The following is a 17,523-nucleotide window of genomic DNA, read 5'->3' on the forward strand; positions in this document are numbered from 1 at the left end:
ATATGCAGATTTGGTGCAGATCTGTGCATCTCCCAGAAGAAAAATGCTTCAAAACCTAATTGCTTTTTCGTGAGTTTTTCTGCTAGGAGATGCAGATTTTCTGTAACCAAATATTCAATGTGCACACATAGCCTAAGCCAGTAATCTGGCATTGAGTTCATGGAGTTTACCTCAGGTGGGTTCATAGAGTCCACCTGAGGTGAGTTTACTGAGTTCATTGAGTTCACCTCAGGTTACAGCTGGGGTACTGTGGGAATCACCAGCTGTGACCTCAGGTGAATTTATCGATGTCACCACTCTCACAGCTGTAGCTCCATCAGTGTGTCCCTGATTCCGAGTGATTGGTCACATTTTTTAATGTGACCGTGCACTCCAACCTCAGATGTAGCAGAGCCGGGATTGTTTTGGGACCTCATGGTGTGTATTATGTCGGACCTGCAGGGGTGTTTTGGAAGTTAATATTTTTTTTTTTTTAAATACAAGGTTTTTATCTGTGTTTTGTGTTTATTTCTTTTTACTTCTGATTAGTAGTGGGGGGCTCTCTCTACCCATTACTAACCTCAGCCTTGTTGACAGCTGTGATTTTTTGACAAATAACAGCTGTCATTAACCCCTTATATCACTCGGAATGAGCCAGGTAAAAGTCAGGATTGCCACATCTAATGGAGGCATCAATTCTTGGGAAGCTGAGGGCTGCTATTTTTAAGTTGGGGCTGGCCCAATAACATGTGCTTTCCCAGCCTGAGAATACCAGCCCCCAGCTGTCTGCTTTATAATGGCTGGGTATCAAAATTGAGGAGGGACTGCACACTGTTTTTTTTAAATTATTTATTTAAGTAATTAAAAAAAGATGCAGATGGGGTCCCTTGTATTTTGATACACAGGCAAGATAACGCACACATCTTGGGGCTGCAGCCTCCAGCTATCTCCTTTATTTGCGTTGGGTATCAAAATACGGGGGGACCCCATGCCATTTTTCCAATTATTTATTTATTTTTATACTCAACTCTGGGGACCTAGACAGCTAGTGTGAGCACAAGCAATCACAGATGCTGTGTGTTGGCAGTCTGAATGCAAACAACCACCAATGCTGTCACAGAGGGTGGGCAGAGGGAGCAGGGAATCTTCTTGAGATTTAATGAGCAGACTCAGAAGCAGTGGGATAGCCACACGGAGACTTGGTAAGTATAATTGTCCTGCTTTAATCTCAGTTTTACTTCATTTTTTTTACTTATTTATTTTTATCCAGGTGGGCAAACTCCAACAGTAACACGGACTTCCTTGAGAAGTCCATGTTCGGGGTCTGTGTATGGACACTAGGTATCTGGTATGTACCCTAAGCTTTACAGTTCGGGTTTGCCCATCACTAGTCTGGACGCAAAAAGTTCAGATGCTTTCTTAAACAGATTTACATCTTAAATTGGGTAATTGAGTTCTTTTTGGCTTAATGGCTGAGGCCTAGAAGAGCTTCCCTCAAATTCACTTCCACTGTTACTACCTGCCATACACTCCAATCCCGGCTTTTTTTAGAGCCTGACAGTGGATGGTCTGGTAAACACAGGTATGGGAAAGTCATTGCCATGTGGAATAGGTCATCTTGCTGATTATAAATCAGGATAATCGCACCGAGCTTTCTTGTAACGATTAAAGCCTTTAATCTTTACAACACAAAAAAACAATCGTCACTGTGGTTTTTCAATTCTCTTCATTCCATAGGTACACTAAAGTGGAAACTTTGTCTTTCACCATTTTCCCACTGTTATAGGTATTTCACATATGTTTTGCAAACCGTATGTGGAGCTCAGAACTTATCCTGGTCTAGTTGTACTCCAAAATAAGCCACGTATACTCAATGCACAAAGTCTATGATATTGCTTCTTTGTTTCTCAACCATGTCCTCTGCACAGATGTAGCAGAATACATCAGGATTTTTTTAATTCGGGCTCTTCTTGACGAAGCCATTATTTTTAATATTATTTATATACTTAAAAGACAGAACTTTTTGAGTATAATCCAAGACTGAGTTGCCAAACTTTTACTGTAGCTGACTTCTTTCCTCAGCCAATACACAGTAGAATTTTGGCTTCAAAAGTGTCTTTTATAGCATTGTAGGGTAAAAATTGAAATGCAAAATAATTATATGGGAAATTTTATTACCAAACACACTGTTAAAGAGTCAAAAGACAGAACAAAAGCTATTGCATTTGGTAGCACACACGTCGCATTGGGTGAATGCATTATTTTCCTGGATGTCCATTATCTCAAAAACTATAACCAATTCAGCAAAAGTAATGGGATTTTTTAATTCACCACTCACTATGCCCTAAATCCATTCAAAAAACCTTGGTATCTGCAAAAATTTTTTTTTTTGTATACCTGTGTAATCAATGTTTTTGTGTAGAGGGGATAGTGAGATGTTACCAGGTAAAGGTATGAACAATTCCTATATGGGACGATGGTTTTGTGAACATTTATGAGTTATGTGGAACATGATTTACAGGAATAGAAATGCACTGTACTGTACAGTCTGCAGTTTCTCAAGAAAATGGCTAAAAGGACGATGGATTAGTGTAAGCTCCCAGCAGTAGAGAAGTGTACATGCACATATGTTCCTTCTGGTTATAATGAGAGATTATGTCTCTTCCTACTTTGTCCGGTCCTGACCATTTATACTGCTCATTACCAGTGAAGCCGAGTACACTGAAGCTAAACCCATTTTATTAAGCATTCCTTTTACCCTTTTGCTGAACTGTCCATAATATTCCAGCTATCTCCATGCCTTCTGTGCACAGGTAAATGGCATCTGGTAAATTGGCAGATAATGTTTTTATACTTTGGTTCTAAATCATTACACATATTAGTACCAATTTGGGACAGGATTTGGCGTATAGTATAGCCACTGAGTCACTGAATTATACACCTCTGTTTATAACCAGCGGTACAGATTTTGTTAGTGCACATGTATGACTATGCTTGCTGTATACATCAGGAAAGATCTGAACATAAGTAAAGATGAGCGAACTGGAGATTCGGTGTTCTGTGTTCGTACCAAACACATTGTTTAAAATAACTGCAAGCTTTCGAGACTACTCAGGTCTCTTCATCAGGCTCAGCATAACACAAAATCTGACTCTTCAGATTTTGTGTTATACTGAGCCTGGTGAAGAGACCTTTGTAGTCTCGAAAGCTTGCAATTATTACCATCTTTTCAGTTAGCCATTAAAAGGTATCAACCACTGAGGACTTCAGTTATTTTAAACAATTTTTTTTATCTCTGCTGGCTAACACGGTACAAAGATTTATTGTACCAAACACAGACTTTACAAAAAAAAACAGAGTTCGACTTCAGGTGCTTTACATACTGTATGAACTCCACACGTGCGAGCATCTCTGTGCTCGGGTACGCTCGGTGCTCGGGTACGCTTGGTGCGATTCGCTTGCAGTGTTTGATCTGCTCGCACTTGAGGTAACAACAGTGTGAACCGGATGTAGTGTGCACCAAACAAAAAAATGGAAAAACGCCACCCACCCTGACCTAGAAGTGATACAGTCATATGAAAAAGTTTGGTCACCCATATTAATGTTATCCTTTTTTCTTTATAACAATTTGGGTTTTTGCAGCAGCTATTTCAGTTTCATATATCTAATAACTGATGGACTGAGTAATATTTCTGGATTGAAATGAGGTTTATTGTACTAACAGAAAATGTTCAATCCGCATTTAAACAAAATTTGACCGGTGCAAAAGTATGGGCACCTCAACATAAAAGTGACATTAATATTTTGTAGATCCTCCTTTTGCAAAAATAACAGCCTCTAGTCGCTTCCTGGAGCTTTTAATGAGTTCCTGGATCCTGGATGAAGGTATATTTGACCATTCCTGTTTACAAAACAATTCCAGTTCAGTTAAGTTTGATGGTCACCGAGCATGGACAGCCGCTTCATATCATCCCACAGATGTTCAATGATATTCAGGTCTGGGGACTGGGATGGCCATTCCAGAACATTGTAATTGTTCCTCTGCATGAATGCCTGAGTAGATTTGGAGCGGTGTTTTGGATCATTGTCTTGCTGAAATATCCATCCTCTGCGTAACTTCAACTTCGTCACTTATTCTTGCACATTATTGTCAAGAATCTGCTGATACTGAGTTGAATCCATGCGACCCTCAACTTTAACATGATTCCCGGTGCCAGCATTGGTCACACAGCCCCAAAGCATGATGGAACCTCCACCAAATTTTACTGTGGGTAGCAAGTGCTTTTCTTGGAATGCTTGGTTTTTTTGCTTCCATGCATAACGCCTTTTTGTATGACTTTTTTGTATGACCAAACAACTCAATGTTTGTTTCATCAGTCCACAGGACCTTCTTCCACAATTTAACTGGCTTGTCCAAATGTGATTTTGCATACCTCAGGCAACTCTGTTTGTGGCGTGTTTGCAGAAACGGCTTCTTTCGCATCACTCTTCCATACAGCTTCTCCTTGTGCAACGTGCGCTGTATTGTTGACCGATGCACAGTGACACCATCTGCAGCAAGATGAAGCTGAAGGTCTTTGGAGGTGGTCTGTGGATTGTTCTTGACTGTTCTCACCATTCTTCTTCTCTGCCTTTCTGATATTGTTCTTGGCCTGCCACTTCTGGGCTTAACATGAACTGTACCTGTGTTCTTCCATTTCCTTACTATGTTCCTCACAGTGGAAACTGACAGTTTAAATCTCTGAGACAACTTTTTGTATCCTTCCCCTGAACAACTATGTTGAATAATCTTTGTTTTCCGATCATTTGAGAGTTGTTTTGAGGAGCCCATAATGCCACTCTTCATAGGAGATTCAAATAGGAGAACAACTTGCAAGTGGCCACCTTAAATACCTTTTCTCATGATTGGATACACCTGCCTATGAAGTTCAAAGCTCAATGAGGTTACAAAACCAATTTAGTGCATTAGTAAGTCAGTAAAAAGTAGTTAGGAGGGTTCAAATCAAGAAATTGATAAGGGTGGCAATACTTTTGCACCGGTTAAATTTTGTTTAAATGCGGATTGCACATTTTCTGTTAGTACAATAAACCTCATTTCAATCCAGAAATATTACTCAGTCCATCAGTTATTAGATATATGAAACTGAAATAGCTGTTGCAAAAACCCAAATTGTTATAATGAAAAAAGGTTAACATTAATAGGGGTGCCCAAACTTTTTCATATGACTGTATGTTTATGGCTGGCTGCATGTGGGCGGAGACCTGAACAGCCCAATTAGTGACTTCCAATGGGATTCAGGTCAAGTCCAAACTTTATATATTATAATGAATTTAATAAAAAAAATCCTATTTAATGCTGGTATATTTTAGGTTTTAGACCTATGAATTGGCGATTTTTTGCTTACTTATATCGATATAATATTGTCAATGTTCTGTATTTTAATCTAATTGTAATAAAATTTAGACCTTTTATACTGTTTGAAACTTGGTTTCTGATTGCGTTCAAGTCCAAATTTTATCAAGTCCGGCTGAACTTGACGCACTGAACTTCCACTGGTCTGCTTATCTCTAATCATAAGATGATTATGGTCTATATTTTCGGAATTTAGAGAATCGCTCAAAAGTAAGGATACAGTAGAATCAATGACATTTTTCACCACAGCTTGTATGGGTAGACATACACACAATAAAGGAAGTTTATTTGCACTTTCTTACATTGTTGTTTATTACATTTATACTTATTTAACACTTTAATCTCTTTAAGTGCTCGAAATGGCTTCAATCAACATTTCTATGCCTAAATTTAGCCAGAAAGTATTTTGAATGCTGCTCTGCAGATCATCTTCCCGTAATCTTTTCATACTGTATCATTACTAGTAGAATAACTATGTGTTGACTTCATATTACTTAGTTCTTTCTAGTTTCCCAGTATTATTTTGCTCATTTCTTTGCAGGACGGTGGTGGTGCTCGCCATTCTGTTTTAGGAGATGGCCCAAAGCTGCTTACACACTATTATGATGATGCCAAGACAATGTATGAAGTGTTTCAGAGAGGGCACCACATATCCGGTAAGAATACTTCATACACAAACCTTAGATTATTGCTCATGCAGACAAGGTCTTCGTTTTTGCCCTATTACACCATAGACAATATAAAGAGGAGTCTCCTACTTCTCTCTATTACCCAGATACAAGAGCTCCTAGTAAAGAGTTGCTTTAACTTAAATGGTCCCATCCTGACCATATACAGCATTAGAATGGCCAGCATGTAATACTACAATTCCACTACAACGATTTCTGATACTGTACCTAGACGTTATTTGTATGTTGTCTAAATGAATAGTTTGAAAAGATCACAAACTGCTCTACTTAGATGGACAATTTTGGTATAAATGTATTTTTTTATGCCATTAGCGGTGAAGACAATGATGGTAGAATTTAAAGGGGTGAGCTCTTTCTATGCGATTAGCCACATCTCTCATTCTTCTCCATAATAACAAACTGCGCTTAGGACTGTAGATCAGGTACGGGGATGGACTTTGAGTGGCATGTCTGTTCAGCACAGCCCAGACAATGGGAGCATGAACGAAGAAAATCGGACACAACTATAACAAAGGATAATCGAGTACATTTTACATTTGAGTGCTTACACTATCTGATGTCTTATTCCAGAGGAATCCATGTTTCTCTTGCAATGTAAATGAGATGTTAAGATCTCTGGGCCAGACACTGATCTCATGGAATCATAGAATTATAGAATGTAGAAATTGTAAGGGACCTCCAGGGTCATCTGGTCCAACCACCTGCTCAAAGCTGGACTCACTATATCATCCCATCCAGATGTCTATCTAGTCTCTTTTTGAAGACTTCCATTGAAAGGAAATTCACTACGTCTTGTGGGAGCCTGTTCCACTCATTGATTACTCTCATTGTGTAAACATTTTTTCAAATATTAAATCTGTGTCTCCTCTTAATCAGTTTCATCCCATTGCTTCTAGTCTTTCCTTGTGCAAATGAGAATAACGCTGATCCCTCTACAGTGTGACAGCCCTTGAGATATTTGTAGACAGCAATTAAACATTCCCAAATCCTGTAACCGTTCCTCATAGGACATGGTTTGTAGACTGGTGACCATTCTGATTGCTCTTCTCTGAACTTGCCCACTGTTCCAACTTGTTTAGATCTTGTTGAATCCTCTCTCTCTCTTCTCTAGTATTAGCTAACCCTTCTAGCTTTGTGTCATCAGCAAATTTAATCATTTTACGCCGAATTCCTTCATTTAAATCATTGATAAAGATGTTGAATAACACAGGTCCCAGGACAAAACCCTGTGGTACCCCACTTGAGATATTCCTCCAGCTAGATGTAGAGCCATTTATTACCACTCTTTGGGTCTGATCACTAAGCCAGTTGTGAATTCACCTAACAGTTGCCTTGTCCAATACATATTTGGTTAATTTTTCAATAAAGATGGTATGAGATACTTTGTGAAATGCTTTGCTGGTCAAGATATACAATATGCATTGCATTTCTCTGATCCACCATCAGTGGTTCTGTAATTGAAGGAAATTAAGTTAGTCTGACATGACATATTAGTTAGAAACCCATGCTGGCTCTGGTTAATCACTTATTTCTCATCCAGGGACATACATGTTGTTTAATAATTTGTTCAAAGATCTTTCCTGGTATGAAGTCAGCCTCATAAACCTATAGTTCCCTGTTCCACTGTGTTTTCCCTTTTTCTTCCTGAGAATCTTTCTCCAGGTATTGTTTTAAATGAAAGGGGGCGTTAACAGTGTGAGACATGTAATCACTGATTCTTCTCTCTCCTGATATCACTATGTGCAGTCAGCTCTACTGCAGTGCTGTGCCTGATTAACTAGCACAGTACAGCAGAGTTGAACTTTATCTTATTACAACAAATTTGCAGTTGTCCGCTCACAGTCAGCTTTGCTTTACTGACCCTCCCCATAAACTAGCTGCCTGCGAGATGGAAGCTAAAGCACTACGAGAGGACAACAGTAGCCACAAAAGTATTTGTAATGAACATAGTTCAGTATTGCTGTTTTATGTTAGCACCATTGTACCATACTAGGTACAGTTAAGTCCAGAAATATTTGGACAGTGACACAAGTTTTGTTATTTTAGCTGTTTACAAAAACATGTTCAGAAATACAATTATATATATAATATGGGCTGAAAGTGCACACTCCCAGCTGCAATATGATAGTTTTCACATTCAAATCGGAGAAAGGGTTTAGGAATCATAGCTCTGTAATGCATAGCCTCCTCTTTTTCAAGGGACCAAAAGTAATTGGACAAGGGACTCTAAGGGCTGCAATTAACTCTGAAGGCGTCTCTCTCGTTAACCTGTAATCAATGAAGTAGTTAAAAGGTCTGGGGTTGATTACAGGTGTGTGGTTTTGCATTTGGAAGCTGTTGCTGTGACCAGACAACATGCGGTCTAAGGAACTCTCAATTGAGGTGAAGCAGAACATCCTGAGGCTGAAAAAAAAGAAAAAATCCATCAGAGAGATAGCAGACATGCTTGGAGTAGCAAAATCAACAGTCGGGTACATTCTGAGAAAAAAGGAATTGACTGGTGAGCTTGGGAACTCAAAAAGGCCTGGGCGTCCACGGATGACAACAGTGGTGGATGATCGCCGCATACTTTCTTTGGTGAAGAAGAACCCGTTCACAACATCAACTGAAGTCCAGAACACTCTCAGTGAAGTAGGTGTATCTGTCTCTAAGTCAACAGTAAAGAGAAGACTCCATGAAAGTAAATACAAAGGGTTCACATCTAGATGCAAACCATTCATCAATTCCAAAAATAGACAGGCCAGAGTTAAATTTGCTGAAAAACACCTCATGAAGCCAGCTCAGTTCTGGAAAAGTATTCTATGGACAGATGAGACCAAGATCAACCTGTACCAGAATGATGGGAAGAAAAAAGTTTGGAGAAGAAAGGGAACGGCACATGATCCAAGGCACACCACATCCTCTGTAAAACATGGTGGAGGCAACATGATGGCATGGGCATGCATGGCTTTCAATGGCACTGGGTCACTTGTGTTTATTGATGACATAACAGCAGACAAGAGTAGCCGGATGAATTCTGAAGTGTACCGGGATATACTTTCAGCCCAGATTCAGCCAAATGCCGCAAAGTTGATCGGACGGCGCTTCATAGTACAGATGGACAATGACCCCAAGCATACAGCCAAAGCTACCCAGGAGTTCATGAGTGCAAAAAAGTGGAACATTCTGCAATGGCCAAGTCAATCACCAGATCTTAACCCAATTGAGCATGCATTTTAATTGCTCAAATCCAGACTTAAGACGGAAAGACCCACAAACAAGCAAGACCTGAAGGCTGCGGCTGTAAAGGCCTGGCAAAGCATTAAGAAGGAGGAAACCCAGCGTTTGGTGATGTCCATGGGTTCCAGACTTAAGGCAGTGATTGCCTCCAAAGGATTCGCAACAAAATATTGAACATAAAAATATTTTGTTTGGGTTTGGTTTATTTGTCCAATTACTTTTGACCTCCTAAAATGTGGAGTGTTTGTAAAGAAATGTGTACAATTCCTACAATTTCTATCAGATATTTTTGTTCAAAGCTTCAAATTAAACGTTACAATCTGTACTTGAATTCTGTTGTAGAGGTTTCATTTCAAATCCAATGTGGTGGCATGCAGAGCCCAACTCGCGAAAATTGTGTCACTGTCCAAATATTTCTGGACCTAACTGTATATTCACAGAGTTCTGCAGTGAGATCAGGAGAGCAGTCCTTATATTTCACAATGGTATTACCCACTTTCATTTCAAATAAGATCTGCAGGCAGATTCTCAGGGAGATCTGTCTCTGGACCATGGACCTTAACAGCTCATTTACATATTAAGAAAACTATGGATTTCTCTGGAATAAGACATCAATTTGCAGATATCAAGATATCATTTTATTCAACTTTCTATAACCTGCATGCCCAGATAGACAGCTCATGAGTGTTGATCCTACTGACATTCCCTTTAAGACACAAATAGACTATTACAACTACTGTTCAGTTATTCTTTACGTGACAAAAAATTGGGACTTGTTTCCTTATCAGTGGCATAATTAGGCTCTCATGGGCCCCATAGAAAATTTTTGACCAGACCTCTCAAAAGCCCAACTCACTCTTCAACAACCACCCTCATTCTCCTCGTTCTGAATTAGCACCCATTGTATCCAGATATTAGCTGACTCAAACATCCAGCAAACCTTTCATAGCACAAGTGCTGGTGCTGCTCAGCTCCTATGTACAGAGCACTAGAGTCCAGAGTGTAACGTTTACTTGTAACATCTCCTTCCCCAGTTTCAACCCACAATTGTTGTACTTGCAGGATTTAAAACAATGCTCCAGCCTTTCTGTTGGTGGACTTGTAATACTGCAGACCTTCCTACCGCTTTGAGCTAGGTCACAGTCCCACCCCCTGTGATCGCAATCATTACGCCATTGTAGCCTATAGACCGGAGACAGACAAGCATATTGCATTGAATACACTGTGATGCAATCTTGCAATCAGAGCACAGGTGCAGAGAAGAGGGAGAGATTAATTTCGGCATCTGCTCCATTTTTTGTGTCTGCTTATATTGCACTGCACTCGGATGTCATCAGAGCTCAGTCCAATGTTTCATATGCACCCATATCCTTGTATCGGTGCAAGTGATTCAAGAGTCACTGCCAAATGCAGCATTCTGCGATTTTTTTCCTGAGTCCAAATAGAGCTGAGACATAAATTGTAGTCCGGAACTGCCCCATAGACTAACATTGGTAGAAGTGAAATGCAATTTTTTTTATCGCATTCCTCTTATCCGATTTATACGCTCATGTGCTGGAGCCCATGGGGAATAACTGATATCCTCAATCGTCCTTTCACTGTGATTTGCACAAAAATAGAGAATAAGTATAATGCATGGGAGAGTCTCACAAAATTCTAAATATGTTTTAATGACATGAAATGGTTTACATGGGATATAATTATATGATTTCATGACATTTTGATGATAATTTTAAAGATAAAATACATTTGTTTTCAATGAACAGTGTCTTTTTGGGGGGTAATGGTGTCCAGTGCAGGAGTATTCAGTAATAAGAGGCTTTCATGCAAATGGCATCCTGTACAATCAACATTTTGTCTTTAATGAAACGCATTCTTCAAGCTGCTTATCTGAGCAAATTACAGTAACCGACCCTGCAGCTGATATTTCTGGCCTGACCTATATTCAGTGTAGATCACGGGAACAGAAAATATGATTTTCTTGAGTAAGAACAAAGTCTCCTGTGGCCTGCTCTGTGCACTTAACCATAATAAAATGGATTTCAGTTACAAGTCATCAGAATGGCAGTAAAAGCAGAACCATCCATATTTATTATTGTGGGAAAAACAATCCCATCAAAATAAATTGCGGGTAAAAACAATTCCTTAATTAACCAAAAATATGGGAAAAAGACAATGAGGAATTGTTCATGTTAGTAATGAGGAACATTGTGGAATAAAAATGTGTAATTTGTCTTCCCTGTTTTTCCTAATGTAGTTGTGGAGGGTCTTATAGCTATACCTCTATCGGTGCCTATTATTGAACACTAAAGTCACTAACATGATATGTTTTTGTATTATTTCAGAAAATGGTCCATGCTTGGGATCCAGGAAACCTAACCAGCCTTATGAATGGCTCTCATATAAAGAGGTGAGGACCTTCCACCGGGCTGTAACACTGCTTCCAGGTCATTAGCTCTCATACATTCACTGCTTCCCCCACTCACCGTCAGTCCAGGTGTGTGTGATTGATTGCAGTCAGATCACACCCTCACTCTCTGTGACAGTATCTGTGATTGGTTGGAATCACACACTGTCTACGTCCCTATAGTGGTGTAAAAATAAATAAATAAAAAATTACGTAGGGTCTCCCATATTGTGATAACCAGCACAGATAAAACAGACGACGTTAGGCTGCAGCCCCCTGCTGTGTGAGTTATCTTTTCTGTGTATCAAAATACATGTGGCTTTTTAAAAAATTATTTAAATAAAGGATTTTAAAAAACAACGTGCGGTCCCCCCAATTTTGATAGCCAGCCAAGATAAAGCCAACAGCTGGGGGCTGGTATTCTCAGCCTGGGGAGGTTCATAGTTATTGCCCCCCTCAACCTAAAATGAGCAGCCTGCAGTCACCCCGTTGTCACAACCATTAGATGCGACAATTCCAGTGCTTTACAAGGCTCATCCCGATTGCCCTGGAGCATTGGCAATTAGGGTATTATAAGGGGTTAATGACATCTGTGATTTGTTAAAAAGCCCAGCTGTCATAAAGCTCGAGATTACTGTAGTAATAGGGGGGTGTCTACAAGACCCCCCATTACCATTCCTGTGCGTCAAAGGAAATAAACACAAACAGAAAAATTTGTTAAAAAAAAAAAAACACACCCTTTTCTCAAAAATATTAACCTACAAAACACCAAGTTCCGACATAATACACACCACGGCATTCAGCTCTGCTACATACTGAAGTCGCAACGTGCAGGCAAATTGGAGAACATAACCACCCGCTGTGGCTTCAAGCAGACACTGACAGAGCTGTCGCTGTGAGCATTGACATCACTGAATTTACCTGCAGTTACAGCTGGAGGTTTCCACGGTACCCCACCTGTGACCACAGGTAAACTCACCTCAGGTGAACTCATTCAACTCAGTGACTTCATTTACTTCATTTCAAGTGATCTCATTGAGCTCAATGAGGCCTGAATCGCCTGGCAGAAACCCGCGTTTTGTGCTGTTTTTTTTGCCAAGAGATGCAGATTTGGTGCTAGAATTTATACAGGAAATTGCTGCACCAATAGTGCATCTTCTGGCAAAAAAAATACATATGCCCTTGGAAAAAGCCACGGCGAAACACGTTAGGGTGTCTCATTGGTAAGGTTTTATTTATATATTTTATTATGTGGTACAATCATCTATTGGCATTTGGCAGTTTAGCTACTTTTGTATCAGGTCTTTCCTGACATATCTATTATTATTTATTCATCTGCCATCTTATTGATTTTCACATTGTTTCACATTGACATCATATTATGCCTACGTCATCTTTCTATGTAGGTTTCACCATTCTAAAATGCTGTGTATTTGTGTAATTTTTTGTAATAAATATTTATTTTGATTTGAAATCATTTGGAGTTTCTTCTGGGTAGTTTTATAGGCAAAAAAAATTATCAAAACGCGATGCCTGGAGATGCAGATTCGGTGCAGGAATTTGGTATAGAAATTCCAGCACTAAATCTGCATCTTCATGGCAGAAAGCCTCTCAAAAGCCGTGGTTTTGATGTAGTTTCCATGCGGTTTTCTGCCAGGTGATGAAAATTTGGTTCAGAAATCTGATGCAGACATTTCAGCACCAAATTTGCATCTCTTTGCAGAAAACTGCACCTAAACTGTGTTTTTTTTGCCAGGAAAAGCAGATTTGGAGCTGAAATTTATACACCAAATTCCTGCACCAAATCTGCATCTTCTAGTAGATGTTTCAATTAGTACGTCTTTTACATAGCAGAGTTATTCATGAGCATCAGGTATATATTACTGTTCATCTACAAGAGCAGCGCCATGACAGCTAAAAGATTTATTACAAAAAGTGTCTTAAAATTCTTGATACCTGTGAGTTATTGAAGACAATTTTCCCCTACATAGATCTTATGCGGGCTTCACACGGTACGATCTATCGTGCGATCACACGAGCAATTGTACCCACCCCTATCGTTTGTGTATCACGGGCAAATCGCTGCCTGTGTCGCACAAAGTCGTTTAACCCCCGTCACACGTACTTACGTGCTGAGCGACGTCGCTGTGGGCGGCGAACATCCACTTCCTGAAGGGGGTGGGATGTTCGGCGTCACAGCGACGTCACACAGCGGCCGGCCAATAGAAGCGGAGGGGCGGTGATTAGCAGGACATAAACATCCCGCCCACCTCCTTCCTTCCGCATAGCCGGCGGGTGCCGCAGGACGCAGGTAAGCTGTGTTTATTGTTCCCGGGGTGTCACACAGTGTGATGTGTGCTACCCCGGGTACGATGAACAACCTGCGCAAAGTAAAATAAACGATTTTTTAAAAATAAATGAGGAGTACACGATACCCGATTTCTCACCGATTTGCGATCGCTCGTAAGTGTCACATGGGACGACGTCACCAACGAAGCCGGATGTGCATCACGAAAACCGTGACCCCGACGATCTATCGCACGATAGATCGCCTCGTGTGACGTCCGCATTATTCTCCACAGTATAGAGAATGAAAAAATGATTCAGCTGCCTGGTGTCCTGCCTGTCAGTTTATGGGTTAAATTCTGGTTTGACCGCTTGCAGAGGTTCGGATGCTATCTTCTATAATTAGTCATGTTAAAACACACAAGTCTCTCCAATTACTGTACCAAGCAAATCACTGAAAAGCACCATATCTCTTTGTATCCGATACATTTCCAGTTTGAGTTTGCAGAACAATTCGGCAGTGATTTCAACATAAATGATTTTTTTCTTTATAGAAAAAGAGCAGGTACGGTAATGCATTTAACCTGAGATCAGCTATAAAGAATAAAACATAAAGGAAGCATGGGGTTTATTACACATGTCACAGCTTAGGCAAACGTATGCAATACAGAAGTACAATAGTAGGAGTGAACAGGCATTATATAGCAGAACATTCTGTAAGAAATATGCCACGCTTTACACTGTGGATATAAGAAAAGTTTTTTAACAAGATGTACTAATATACCTACAGTTGAAACCAGAGGTTTACATACACTATCTAAAAAGACACATCTACAGGTTTTTCTGTTTCTCCGACATGAAATCAGAATAAACCTTTTCCGTTTTAGGTCACTTATGAACCAAAATTATTTATATTTGTCAAATGCCAGAATAATGAGAGAGAATGTTTTAAGGCATTTTTATTACTTTCTGCAAAGTCAAAAGTTTACATACACTAAAGGCGAATAACATTAAACAAAGTTGAGAGACAATACTGGATCTCATAATACAATTATATGGCAAAGGCTTCATAAAGCATAATGAACCAACAGACATAAGAAGTCTTTTAGAACTGCCAAATAAATACCCCTTATTTCTCTTACACTAGCTCAATGAAGTATAACAAGAAAATGCATATAAAAACATTTTTATTGATACAAAAAGTCATTAAAGCCATTAAGGGGGAATAATAATTACAAAGTGGTATAATAAAACCAAGTTCAGACAGACACAGGAGGGTGAAAGAAAACCCCGACAGGTCTACACATCACATCTCTATGCATAGTTTCCTAGGACCATGTAATTGTCACATAGGCAAAATAGATAGATAAATTCCCAGTTACAGTAACTAGGGATCTCTCTGTTGCTGCGTTGGTAAAATACTGCACAGCACAACCAGAGAGTCACCATACAATAGAGGAAAAAACAAACAAAAAAAAAACACATAGTGGCATACAGGTACACCAAGTATAAACCATTGCAGACTGCTTACCAGAATAGGACGTGTAGACAGGTGGGGGGACAAGTCCCAACACGTGTTTCGCGTGTTGGTTCGTCGGGGGACCGTAGACACTGAGGGGGAAGTGAGTCTTCCAGAGTCCACATGATGCAGCTCACCTGACGCACTCAGGGTCCTTAGGTGTAATGCTGCAGACGGGGCGGGATCTCCAGTGCTCCACAGGCTAGGGAGAACACTCCCAGTGACGTCATTTACCCATGGAGCACCGAGTAGGAGACCGCGCCGTCTGCGCATACGCAGACCAGGAACCAGGAAATGCAAGCCACTGTCACCATGTTGGAGACTGGCAGCGCTAAGGGCAACAGCAAATAGATATCTCTGTGCATTTAGCACAAGAGGTCATGCACAATAGCGGGGCATACAGATCACATCAGTATAGCAATAATCAAATATATTTAATTCCAAGGTCTTGCAGTGCTGGATGTAAATCCATAGGACCCTAGCAAATCAACATGGTCATATTCCAGCAGGGTAACAGTCGCAACATCTCATCAGGGGGCTCAGCAGAGGAAAGGAAGACACAATAATGGAAAGATAGTGAAAGAAAAAATATTAAAAATTTAATAGGAATAAAACGAGACTGGGGCGAAATCTATATCTATTATAGATTGTAAGGAGATAAAACATCCTTTTTTAATTAGTTGTCAGATGAACAAAGAATGATGAGACAAAGGTGGCTCTACGTGGGAGAACAGAGATAGGATAGTATACCTATAGGGCAGCAATTGCTCCACACAAAGCAACTAGTACCAGGCAAAAAAGTAGGAAGGAAAACCGGGTCAAAGAAAAGAATCAAAGCTTTGCTTCTCATTCAACCCCTTAGGTGCCACAGTATCCAGAAGGGAGATCCACCGGCACTCTGTTCGTACCAGTGCCTTGTGGATGTCCCCCCTCTCAGGCCAAGGTGAACCCGGTCAATACCTCTCACTTTAAGACTCGAGGGATCCGACTCATGCTTCAACCAAAAATGGCGTGGGAGGGTTTTCAAGGTGTTTATATCCTCCGATTTTACCTTTCTGGATGCTATGATGTCTCTAACATGCTCCCTCGTCCGGGTCCGGAGTTCGCGACTAGTCAGACCCACATATATCAACCCACAGCCACACGTAGTGTAATATATCACGCCCGTGGTGCTGCAAGAGATATAGTGTCTGATCTGAAAACTCCTGGACCTGTCCGAGGGATCAAATGAGATGGCTCTAATGATGTTTTTGTGGCGACAAGCGACATAGGAGCCACAGGGGAAACAACCCCATTTGGGGTGTCCCGTGTCAAATGGCAATCTAGAGAAGGAGACATAGTGACTATGCACTAGGGTGTCCCTGAGACTGCTCCCACGTCGCGCCGTCATCAACGGGAGAGGGGGTAGCATCTTTTTCAGGGATGGCTCGGTCTGTAAGACCGCCCAGTGTCTAGTCAAAATCTGTCTGATGCAACCCCATTGTTGGTTAAATGTTGAAATAAATCTTATCTTGGGCTCATCAGACAGAGTCTTCTCTGGATTGTACCTTAACAGGAGGCGATCACGTGGGGTCTGTTTGGCTCGATGGTATGCCTTTTTAATGGAACCCTGGCTATATCCTCTTTCGGTGTACACGCATTTCCTTGGCCCGCTCCTCAAAGAACCTGTCCCTCTGAGCAGATCCGCTTAAGGCGAATAAACTGGCAGTAGGGGCAGCATTAATGGTGGTTCTAGGGTGGCCAGGGGAAGCGTGTAATAATAACGCATTCACTGATGAGGGCTTCCTAAATATATCAGTAGTCAAATGGCTTTAATGACTTTTTGTATCAATAAAAATGTTCTTTATATGCATACACTAAAGGCCGCTTTACACGCAACAACATCGCTAACGAGATGTCGTTGGGGTCACGGAATTCGTGACGCACATCCGGCCTCGTTAGCGACGTTGTTGCGTGTGAAACGTACGAACGACCGCTAACGATCAAAAATACTCACCTTATCGTTGATCGT

General features: G+C 40.5%; 1 protein-coding gene across 3 annotated transcripts in view; it reads left to right on the top strand.

Moving 5' to 3' along the window:
- Window positions 1-17,523, top strand: part of ACSL6 (acyl-CoA synthetase long chain family member 6) — a 439,484-nt gene that overhangs the window by 243,811 nt on the left and 178,150 nt on the right. For all 3 annotated transcript variants that reach the window (XM_075344540.1, XM_075344541.1, XM_075344539.1), the window contains 2 exons: window positions 5,934-6,048; window positions 11,646-11,710. In XM_075344540.1, the coding sequence (XP_075200655.1) occupies window positions 5,934-6,048; window positions 11,646-11,710 (180 nt within the window). The remainder of the gene's footprint in view (window positions 1-5,933; window positions 6,049-11,645; window positions 11,711-17,523) is intronic.

The sequence above is a fragment of the Anomaloglossus baeobatrachus genome, chromosome 4 (genome assembly GCF_048569485.1).
Source record: "Anomaloglossus baeobatrachus isolate aAnoBae1 chromosome 4, aAnoBae1.hap1, whole genome shotgun sequence".
Lineage (NCBI taxonomy): Eukaryota > Metazoa > Chordata > Amphibia > Anura > Aromobatidae > Anomaloglossus > Anomaloglossus baeobatrachus.